The 12,095-nt window shown below is 41.9% G+C and overlaps 1 protein-coding gene across 2 annotated transcripts in view; it reads left to right on the top strand.

Moving 5' to 3' along the window:
• KIF13B (kinesin family member 13B) overlaps positions 1-12,095 on the top strand; it is a 139,741-nt gene that overhangs the window by 33,927 nt on the left and 93,719 nt on the right. For both annotated transcript variants that reach the window (XM_045535586.1, XM_045535585.1), the window contains exon 3: positions 11,870-11,882. In XM_045535586.1, the coding sequence (XP_045391542.1) occupies positions 11,870-11,882 (13 nt within the window). The remainder of the gene's footprint in view (positions 1-11,869; positions 11,883-12,095) is intronic.

The raw sequence follows: 12,095 nt of genomic DNA, 5'->3' as shown, positions 1-12,095 counted from the left end.
TGGGGATCAGTAAGGTACAAAACAAACCCAGAATGAAAACACGGATGCCTCATGCTTGTTATGTGCCAGCCAGTGTTCTAATCTCCTTAGCAATCAATGAAATAGACCCTCTTCTTAGCTGCATTTTACAGGGAAGGACACTGAAGCCTGGCGAGGTGAGGCTGGTGGCCCATGGTCAGGTAGTAAGCGGTGGGGCTGGGATTCGCAGCCAAGCCGTTTGATTCCAAGCCCAGTCTTCGCCATGTGTCTTCCTGTGTCCCGTTTCCCCTTGGGTCCTGATAAGGCTGCGGGAGAAAGTGGCTTTTGGTCTGTTGGCTGTGGACTTTGCAGGCGCAGGAGAGCTGACGACTGCAGGCCTGCCCCGTGGGGTCGGGGAGCAGAGCCTGCGTGCACCCAGTTCCTTCCCTTGAACGCCACTGACCTGATAACTCACGCTTCCTGTCCTGGGGGGTGGACAGAGTGAGGCAGCTCGGGGACATCAGGAGTGTTACTTTAAGTTCTTCTGTGTAGAAATATGAGGCATGAGGAATAAATATTCTCTCCCTAACACTTTTGGTTCATTTAAGACAGAGTCTTTCTGGGGAGTGAATGTAGGCTGGTGGACACAGGGCAAGGGCTGGAGAGAGGGCGGGCTTCGCCCAAGCGAGACTCACTGAGAACCTGAAGCTCACGTGGCTTCAGCCCTGTGCCACGGCGTGCGCTTGCCCATGCAGGCTGGCCCAGTGTACGGCCCGCTCTCTCGTGCCGCCTACTTTATTTGAAGACAAGGGAAAAGAACAACAAATTCAAATCAGATTATTTTAAACAAGCATCTTCTCGGGTTTTCTGAAACAAAGTTGTTCCCTCTCTCACATCATTTGCCAGAGAGAGGCGAGAGAGAGGGAGGCAAAATGTTGAAGTAGAGCACAATTTTAGAATGAGAAGTCTAGGTTTGAATCCAGCTTTGTCATTGAACAATTTATATTAAATATTTAACCTCTCTGTGAGATTCTTTCTTTATAAAAATGGAGAGGATAAGACCTACCTTATAGGGTCAGTGTATTAGGGCTAAAGTATACCAGGTGTGTGACACATGGCAGTAACAACAGGTAGCCTCTATTGCTATTATAGAAATTAAAAAATAGAGACTTAAATAATTTAACAACTTTAACACATCAACTGCCACAGTAGAAAAAAATTTTTTTCCCCAGGGGTCACGGTGTTTTACTAAAACAAAACGATCCTTTCTAACTTGTTGTTTTTTATTGTTTTCTGTGTGTGAGTTAATGCGATGCAGGCCACGTTTTTAGAATTAAATTGTCAATATTCATTGTAACAATAAGAACATCAACAAGTAAGATTCTCATGAACCAGCTGCAGGGTTTTGCTTTATGATGTCTTGGGGTCAAACCCAGCCTGAGTTAAATACAGCTCACGTGGCAGTCAGTGTGTTAAACAAGCACTATTTTAGGCAAGTTCCCCTTTGTTGCTGCGGGGAAAGGGGTGATTAATATTATGGTCTTGTGTCTGTTTATCTGCACACACACCCGTGTATGAGGGTGAGCGTACAAAGCTAATTTGCAAATATACCTCCTGTATGCAATACTTGTTTCCTGTATGTTGTATGCAGTTGAGTTTTAAAATTATAATTCATATCCTCTTTACTTTTTCCCACCAAGATTCTAAATTTGCTTTTAAAAGCTTTCAATGCTTTTTTCTTTATTCTTCAAGCTAATGCATTCAAAGCGTTCTATTGCTTTCTTCAGAACATTTTTAGCTAAGTTGAAGAGTACTGTAAACTTGGAATGCATGCCATTTTTTAGAGTTGGTTAGATGGTGGGACATGAAATGATTAAAGGATTTGGTTTTTTTTTTTTTTCCTTCTCTAAGACATTTCCCATGCCTCCCTCCCTACTCCAGGTATTGCACAAAAATTTCCATATTTTGCTGGCTTGTTATGTAGATTGGGAAAGTCTTTCCTACCTATATCCTCCCTCCCCCCCTCCTCCCCCACATACCTCTTACTCTACTTGGAGGCTGGGACAGACTTCCTCCAGTTTGCCTGCTCAGCAAACAGGGCTTCGAGAGGAAGCTAAGGACTGAAACACACACGCAATACTCACGCAGGGAGCTCAGAGCCGCGGGACAAAATGTATCATCCCGGCATGGTCCTGGAAATAAAATGCAGTGTTGAGGATATCACAAGACCTACGCAGTTTTGATTTGTCCCTTCTGCACAGTATTGCTTAGAGGTAAATCTAATTTCTGTCCTGGCTTGGATCCCCAATATGTTGCAGTCATGCACCCCATCGCGATGTTCTAGTCAACAGCGGACCCTCACCCGTGAGGTGGTCCCCTAAGATTATAACACAGCTGAAAAATTCTTGTCGCCTGGTGACATTATAGCTGTCTTAAAGTCGCAATACATTACTCACGTGTTTGTAGTACTGCTGGTGTAAACAAACCTGTGTCAGTAATATAAAAACATAGCACATACAATTATGTACAGTATATAATACTTCATAATGATAATAAAGGACAGTGTTACTGGTTTGTGTATTTATTATACTTTTTATAGTTACTCTAGATTGTACCCCTTCTACTTATATACATGAAAAGGCTAGCTGTGCAACAGCCTCAGGCAGGCCCTTCAGGAGGTATCCAGCAGAAGGAATCGTTATCACAGGGGATGACAGCTCCATGCCTGTCACTGCCCCTGAAGACCTTCCAGTGGGACACGATGTGGAGGTGGAAGACAGTGATACTTACGATGCTGACCCTGTGTAGGCCTCGGCTGATGTGTGTGTGTGTGTGTCTTAGTTTTTAACAAAAAAGGCCAAAAAGTAGAAAACTAAACAAAAATTTTAAAAATAGAAAAAAGCTTATAGAATAAGGGTATAAAGAGAGAAAATATTTTTGTACAGCTGTACAGCGTGTCCATGTTTTAAACTAATTGTTGCAAAGCGGTCCAAAAGTTAAAAGTTTATAAAGTAAAAAAGTTATGTAAGCTAAGGTTAATTTATTATTGAAGAAAGAAAACTTTTTAAAAATAAAGTTAGTGTAGCCTAAGTAAGTGCACAGTGTTTGCAAAGTCTACAGTTGTGGACAGCAATGTCCTAGGCCTTCGAGTCCCGTAAGTCCCAGAGCAGCTTCCAGTCCTGTAAGCTTCACACGTGATAAGTGCCCTGGACAGGTGTACCATTTTAAAAATCTTTCATAGTGTATTTTTACTGTACCTTTTCTATGTTCAGATGTCCAAATACTTAGCGTTGTGTTGTAATTGTCCGCAGTATTCAGTGCAGCAACCTGCCGTACAGAGTTGCAGCGCAGGCGCACTGGGCTGTCTGACCTAGGTGTGTGGTAGGCCGTGCCCCTGGGTCTGTGTGAGCACTCTCTGTGATGCTTATGCACAGCAGAGTCACCTCTGATGCATTTATCAGAACCTGTATCCCTGTCCTTGAGTGAGTGATCCATGACTATGGAATTGTTGACCTTGAGCAAGTTACTTTTTTGAGCCTCAGTTCCCTCATTGATAAGATGAGGATGATAATAGGATCTCTACTTCAGTTAGGGTTGTCTTGAAGATTAAAGAAAATAGTAGATGGGATGCAGAGCAGTGCTTGGGTCTGGTAAGAGCGCAGGCATCTACTGACCCTGGATTGGGACTCAAGTCTGCCCAGCCCCCAGGCCACGCTCTTTCCATCGCACCCCGTGACATTGCGCAGCAGCATGAAGTAGGTTATGTAGCTCGTAACCTCACCTGATGACCGAAGAAGCAGAGAGGTTTGATGGGGTTAAGTGACTACCTAGGATCATGAAGCTTGTGTTCAAGGCAAAACATGCACTGAATGAGGGGCTGCTAACTCTTAGTGCAGAGTACTTTTCCTTATAGCGTCATGTCATGAAGAATATTTACTAGCTTGGATTATCTAATTACTTCTTGTCTCATCAACTAGATTGGTAGCTTCTTGGGGACTCCCAACTGGTATGTCCATGGTGCCATCTGATTATAGGCTCTTAAATAGTTAGAAACTTGAGGCTTAATGGACTAAAGATCACTTTAGCATAATGCCTCAGGTGTGTATGTTATGTCATCTAGTATAAACATTAGTAATCAGATATAGTTTACTAAAATAAATTAATACATATTGAGCCAGGTCCTGAAAAGGTTGACCTGAATTTCAGGTAGGTGGTTTTGCCCATCGGGACCATAAAACAAGTATTAAATGTGAAGTTTACAAATATATATGTAACCATAAAACCCAGCAGTTCTACTTTTTAGGTACCCAAGGGAAATAAAAACGAATGTGTACACAATGACTATGAAGGAGCTCGAAAGTGGTTAAAGAGGTAAAAGGAATGAATAGATACGGGACGGAGAAATCAGTATCAATGATAAGGAAGTAGTCTGGATTTGGATAGGAGTTAGTTAATCCTCATATAGTCATAATGTGAATAGAAACTAAATTGTGAAAATCTTTCTGTTCTCTAAAGTGAAATGGACACACATCTTTAGAAGACTGCCAACATTGTTGGTCATTAGAGAAATGCAAGTTAAAACTGCAGCAAGAGGCCCCTCTGTATCCGTCTGAACGTCTGTGATCAAAAGTGCCGTGCTAAGTGCTGGTGAAGGTGTGGAGCACTTGGGATGCTCATGTGGCTGTGGTGGTACCTTGTATTTGGTTCATGTTGGTGGCGTCCAGCATTTGAGTCTAGACTTTGGATCAGGCAGACACCAGTTTGAATCTTAGTTCCACACCACTGGCTGTGTTAATTTCTGCGTGCTCCTTAGCTCAGGTGTAAAATGAGGATAATACCTCTTAGGGTTACTATGTTATTAACAGATACATGAATGTAAAGAACTTAATATAATGTGTAGCGTTCAGTTGTTACTCTGTAAGAATAATTCTGTGTTAAGCTTGTATCTAAATGGTTCTGAGTGAGAATAGTCCAAATTCAATGAGCAATTGTCCCGCCTCTTGTTGGTGTGAATGAGACATTGGAAAGCTCTTGGTAGTTTACTGTAGATTACCTTGATCGTGGCTTGTTTTAGAGCTTTGTTAGGTTGGGGCGAGAGTGGCCCCTGCTCTAGTGCTGGTTTCGCCCTACTCCTCAGTCGTGGTCCCTGGGCTGTTTACCTGATGCCTGCTAGTGTTTGAGAAAATCTTTCCACTGCGCCTGGATTAATTCAGGTTTCTCCAAGCCTCACATGAGCTCTGGGAACCGTTCAGCATACACTTCTCCCATGGTAGTTCTTTCCTGGTGATGTTTCCACCTGCCTGGAGCCTCACCTCCTGCACGTGCAGTCTGCTCAGCCAAAGACAGGTTCCTGGAGTTCTTCCTTTGCATTGCTTCCTCCTCCCTGGCCCGCAGCTTCCAGCTGCCTCCGCTCATCCGGGCTTCAGTCTCTAGCAACTCAATTCTGGCCACCAAGCTCTGGCTTGGGTTCCCTCTTCGGCACTATGGTCTGTCTCTAGGCAGAAAACACGGGCAGTTGTAGGCCCCCCTCACTCGTTCTCCTTCCCCCAGGAATCACACCCCTACACTGCCTGTTATCTGTTGTCTGAACACGTTCGCTTATATCTTTTGTCCAGTTTTCGCATGTGTGGCAGGAGAGCTAGAACCAGTTATTCTGTCGTCGCTGGGGTTTCAGACTCATATTAAAGACCTTGTTGAATGTTGAGGAGAAGCGTTTTCTGATGCCTGTGGGACGGGTGACAGAAGGGCCCCATCTGGGAGGGAGCAGGGAGCCCATGAAAGGCTCGAGGCAGAACGATGCCCCTGTGGTTTAGGGGCATGTGGGAGAGCCCAGCTGGGCGTGTGCGGTAGGACAGAAGTGAGAGGAAGAAACAGGGCGGCCTGTGCCCCTGCCTGACCCTCCCCCCTGCTTCCACTTGGTCACTGTCAAGTGCAAGTTCAGTTCAAGCATCTTCTGACCGCCCTGTTCAAAATTTCCACCCACTTCCGCTTCTGCACATCCCATCTACCTTCCCTGCTTCATGTTTTTGCATAAGCACTCACTATATTTTGTATTTATTCATTCTATTTTAGCAGAATTTAAGCTCTTACAGGGCCAAGACTTTTGTCTGACTATTCAAGGCAGTATCCTCCGGGCTCAGATCAGCCCTGGCACAGCAGGCTGGCGGCCAGGCGTGGTGTTCTCAGTGAATACTTGCTGAACAAATGACCGTCAGAAAGAAAAAGGAGGTGGAATTGAAAGACATTTCAAAGGTGAAAACCATGTCTCAGGAAAGGGAAACACATAGCAATCTTCAGTTAATTAATAAGCAGTTTATCTCCTTCCAAGTAGTGAAGTAGATAGTTGGGAAATTTGGGGGAATTGAATTTTCACTTAAGGAAGTTAAGGAAATCTTTGCTAAGCAATGGATTTGGGGAATAATTATAGGAATGAGCTAGAAATTTCAGTTTTTCTCAACCTGTTAGCTGACTTAAACCCCAAACAACTTTGCATCCTGAAACAAAATCACGATAGTGATGTTATCGAACCCTCACCAAGATGCACGAACATGCGTGTGCCAAGCACTTCACACGCGGCTTTGGTTTTCCTTTGAAGTCCCAGGGTTTCCAATGTGAGTCTAAACTCTAGACCTACCATTGCTTACAGTGAAGACAGGCTTTAGCTTTAATTTGATTTTGTTGCCACTAATTCCAATGACATTATTGCTGCAGTGACGTTGAGTTTGGGATCCCTTGTTTAGGATAGCCAGGGTTATGTGTTGGAATTTTAAAGCCTGGCCCATTTGGGGGTGATTTTAGAGAGGAGAGATGGTGGTGGAAGTGGTTTTATTCTGCCCATAATACTATGATTGAGAGTCACATAAGGAGTGTTTAAGAAAGATGTATCCAGGGAAATAATAATGAAGCTGAGAAGTGATAAATGAATAGGAGTTAGCCTCAGGAGTTCAAGGCAGAAAGAAAATCATGTATGAAAGCCTTGAGACCAGAAAATGAGTACGCTGGGCCGGTTAGGGAAAGGCCAGTGTGGGTGAAGGAAAGACTGATGCAGGTGGTAGTTAGAGGCAGGGGCCGGGTCCCCTGAAGAGCTTAAGAAATATTTGCTGAGTACGCAGAAAGCCTTGTGTTGGCCGCTCTGGTCACTAAAGGAACAGTCTGGCTGTCAGCAGCTTATAGTCTACCTGAGATGTCACATACCCAGAAAAGTTTATTTCATCATGAGACAAAATGATAGGTCCCGTGTAAACAGTAGAGATAGTTTTGGCTTACGGTAGGAATTGGAGAAGGAAACTCACTTTTATACAGGGTTTTATGGAAGGATTCTCGAGGGAAATAAAATCTGATCTGAGCTCTTCTCTCACTGGTAAGGGATGGCTAAGCAGAGCTGTTGGGGGGAAGCTGTTCTCTGAGTGTAGGTATATGGGACACAGGAAGTGACAAGCTTGTGGGACTGGAGGCGTCTTCCAAGGCTGTGCCGGGCCGGGTGGGGTGGGGGGAGGATTGAGTTTCCTCTGATCCGCCGGTGGTCGGCAGCTCTCACTGGGAGAAATGTTGAACTGTAACTGGTTGAATGCTTAACCCCATTTTCTTATAATAAGTAAAAAGAGTTAAGCAAGTAATCCAGTGTAACTTCTCATTCCTTACGCAAATCCCCATCAGACGCTTTCTGCTCTCTCCGTACATGCCACGCTGATGGAGCGCTGTTTCTTGGAACAGTGCTACTTACTATATTAAAGAGACATCCCACTTCTAAGTAACTTTTCCCAGTAGGTCCTACTAAATGTGGCCCTCGAGGTGCCCTGGAACAAATCCCCTCAGCTGTGAAGACGGGCAGCCTTGTCTTCCTTTAATCTTGGCCGCTCCAGCTGTACATTTCCGCTCCTTTCACGTATTCGTTCACTTGTAGAGTTTTCAAAGCCCTCTATCTCCTGAATGCTATTCTCCAAACATACTCTGCTTCATCAGTGATGCTGTTAAAATGTATTCTTCAAAATTGAATGGAGTATTCCAGATGTTGAGGAAACAGTGAAGCGGGCCTTTAATGATATCTGTGCTTCTTACAGAGGGAGTCGGCCAGATTAGCAGAATTGAGAAGCTTCCACTGTGAGTCTGGTCAGTTTATGAATTTTGAATCAGGTCCGCTTTATTCCCTATGTGGAAAGCACAGGGGGGAGGGGTGACAAAAATGATCATTGCGCAGATGGTTGTTCGGTTGCTGGTACTGCCAGCTAAGTCGGAAAAAGCAACAACATCATTACATAGCGTGGCTGTGTTAGAATAAGCTCTTTGTGATGTACACATCCGTTGTAGAACACGTCGGAGTGGGATCTTGTTAAAACAGAGATTCCAGATATTTCTAATATTTGCAAAGATTTCAGCAAGTTAAAGCTTTAGAATTAAAAGCAGGGCTGGCATTTGGATTCAGTATTTGATTTTAATAGTTGACAGCAGTAATTGATTTATAACATCATTGTACTGACATTGTTTTATGTTTTACACAGTACGTGATTTTTGTGGTTTAGTTTTGGATCCAATGTCAATTTTATTTTTGTCATGGTCAGAAGTATTAATAAAAATTTTTCAAAGATTATCAACTTGTATAAAATCATCACCAAATTTCTCCTTTGTGTTTTGGCATTCTAGAGATCAGGAATATAATTTGTCTTATTTTTATGATGTGATTTATTGTTTAAATAAGAAGAGAGCACAAGCCCCTCAACTAGGTCAGTAAAAAGGAGGAAGAGAGCAGCTTATTCATAGATTAACAGTTCTTACCCAGATATGCAACCGTGCCATTGGTTGTTTCCCACGCTGCCTTCTTCCAAAAAAGTATATCCAGCCACGTTGATCCACCTGGGCTATTAGGCTCTCCAGTAACTAGACAGGAGACTAATTAATGTCACCATTTGGAGGATAGCAATTGTTGCAGGCAAGAATGACAAATGGATGCTAAAACTTGCGGCTGAAAGTATGAAGAGGAACAGGGTGTTTATGTAGTCTCAGAGTCCTCCCCCAAAGATGCTTATTAATTAAAACAGGAAAAATAGTAATGTTACAGTGAGGAAACCTCAGAGATGCCGCCTTAACCAACTGATCAGAATTAACGTGGTCAGGAATGAGATGTGGACATCATAAGCCTCCTGGCAGGGTGCACCAAGAAGGGCACAATCATACTTCTGCGTTATCCTTGCCAAAATGCACATCCTGATTTAGTCACAAGGAGGCATTAGGCAAACCCAGATTGAGGGACATTCTACAAAATAAATGGCCAGTACTCTTCAAGTGTCAAGATCATGAGAGACAGACTCTCCCAGTTTGGAGCAGACATGACAGCTCTATGCAACACATGGTCCTGGACCAGAAGAAAGGACATTAGTGGGGGTAGTTGGCAAAATTTGGTTAAGATTGGTTTTAGGTTATTTAATAAATTGTGTGTTGATGGTTAATTTGCTGGTTTTGATCATTGTCACTATGGTGACACAGGAGACATTTGGGGAACAGTGTTTGGGGAAGTGTGGTGAAGGGTGTGCAGGAATTCTTTGTACTATTTTTGGAGCTTTTTGTAAGTCTGAAGATATTTCAAAATGAAGTTAAGCAACAGCAACAAAAATAATTCAACTCAGCTGAAAAATTATGGCTTTAATGCTTGTACTTTGCGACATCGCTTTTGATTGGTCGGTAGCTGACTGTCTTTGCTTCCTGAATCTCCTCGGCAATCTGGACAGCTGAGGTTTCTAAATAATGACTCTCAGGATGCGTGAGGCATGGCTGTGTTGAATTGCAGCTACACTTTGAAAAGGTTTTGCTTAAGTAATTTACTTATTTATTTTAGTACAGAGCTGTAATTACATCGTTGGGTGTCCCATAGCTGGGCAGGTTATTTGAGCTTTAGTCTCGTAGCCACCAGAATCCCTAGCTGGAAACTTAGCTCTGTAATTAATTTACTGGCTTGTTTGTTTTTATTATGATGCTGTGAATTCAGGTTAATCCCATGGATTCTTCTGCTGTGTGTCATATGTTACTGAATTTCATGTTTGTCGGTTGTGTCTTAGGAAGAGGTGATTTTTTTGTGTAAACACATTTAAACTTGAAATCAGACTAAATACCTTCTCTCAGAAAAGAGAATCTAGAGTTTTTATAAATATAGTGAATAGTCAATGTATGTTGGCATAAACACCAAGTGGTAACCTTTTATTGAGTAATAATTAGAATGGAGGAAATACACTGGGAGATGTTTCTGTTAGCAGGAGCAGTTGTTATGTTGACTCATGGATTCTTAAGTCTGGGCTGTTGTGATCCATGTGGGACAGGGAAGGAACATGAACTTGGGAGTCAGAAGACCTACTTTTGAGTCCCAGATCCGTGACTGCTTATTACACGTTGCGTATCCCTTCTCCAAAATGCTTGGGACCAGAATGTTTTGGATTTGGGATTTTTTTTTTTTTTTTTTTTTTTTTTTTTGGATTTTGGGCTATTTGCATATATTTATGCAACGAGCACATCCTTTGCATGTCATGTTGGCACTCAAAATATATTCTAGAGAAATGATTTTCTTTTTTATATTAGCCACATTGAATATTACTCCAAAATTTATTAGACAGCTGCCACTTATCTGCTAGACTTCCCATGATAAAACAGTGTTCTTATCTGAAATCATTTGATACAAATAAAATATTAAACTTCTTTTAGAAGAAAATCTTAGATGAGAATACGTAAGATAATTGCAAGGAAACATTTCCTTGTATGGTTTCCTTTCAAGTTTCAGGCTGGAGTTGGAGTTTTGATCCTCTGAGAAGGGCCAATTATTATTGTTCCTACTTAACTCCAGTCTTAAAAGTACTTTCCTTTATTCTTAAATTGTCTGACTTTGATGTCGTACTGTGATTTTGTAAGTGAACATTACTATTTTTAGGAATTATACACTGAAGTGTTTCGAGTTGAAGGGACATGTCTGCAACTTACCCTGGAATGGTTCAGAAAACAATACTCTGTGTGTATGTGTGTATCTTTCTACCTATGGAGGAGAGGGAGGGGAAGGGGACCAGTCTCGGCGGTGTTAACGGTTGGGGAACCGAGGGGAAGGGTCCACGAGTGTGCTGTGAGATTCTTACAGCTTTTCGGGTGAGCACAGAGGAGTAGGTGGCGAGTAATTCAGTAAGTGCACGTTGTGAGCTTTCCAAATTTGAGAATCCAAAATTCAAAACGCTCCCAAATCTGAAACTTTTTGAGCACCCACAAAACATTCAAAGGAAATGCTCATTGGGAGCATTTTGGAATTCAGATTTTTGGATTTGGGATGCTCCACTGTTAAGTATAATGCAAATATTCCAAAATTCAAAAAAATCTGAAATCCAAAACACTTCTGGTCCCAACCATTTTGAATAAGGGATACTCAACCTGTAGTAACTCACTGGCACCAAGAAATTGATTATACCTTTAATTTAATCTTTTTTTGTTAACCAACTCAGAATTCATGTTTTTGTAGGAGGGCCGGTATAGATAAGAGAGTAAGCTGCTGCTTTATCAAAGCAAAGAAAACTACCTGAAAGTGAAATCAGATGATTAAAAGTAAAGATTAAAAAAAAATATTTACAAGACATACACAAGGATAAAAGCAAAATGTATAAGTCAGAAATATTAGGACTTTTTAAATTGTCCGGTGCTCAGATAGTCTTTCTTCTGCTGGAGAGACACAAGTTGGTTTTCTATAGTTAGCAGCCTACCCTGCTAGTTAATAGACATTAACTTATCCTTTAAATTAGTATTTGGTTTCAAAGATAATATTTGGTATTCTCATTGCAAATTTATATAATGTTTATTACATTTTACCTTCAAAAAGAGTCTTCTAAACTATATTTCTTTTTTTTCCCCCTTTTTGTTCATGTCAATGATGACTTCTCTTTTGGGAACTCAGGGGCCAGCCAAAGGTAAGAGATTTGGTTTATTATTTGATGTTTGTAAAGATCTTATGTGCATATTTTTGAACTACTGGAAGTTTTCTTCTCAAAGTGAAAATACTTTGTTTTATAAAAGTCATGTAAGCTCCCTGACCACTCACAAATCTGAAGCTGTTTATTGGCATAGGAGGGGCTGGAGGTTTATGGAAAAGCTGTATTTGCGCTTTGACCAATTTTGGCCAG

Source organism: Lemur catta, chromosome 22 (assembly GCF_020740605.2).
Source record: "Lemur catta isolate mLemCat1 chromosome 22, mLemCat1.pri, whole genome shotgun sequence".
NCBI classification, from domain to species: domain Eukaryota; kingdom Metazoa; phylum Chordata; class Mammalia; order Primates; family Lemuridae; genus Lemur; species Lemur catta.
The sequence above is the reverse complement of the archived record's forward strand: the minus strand, read 5'-3'. Positions and strand labels throughout refer to the sequence as shown.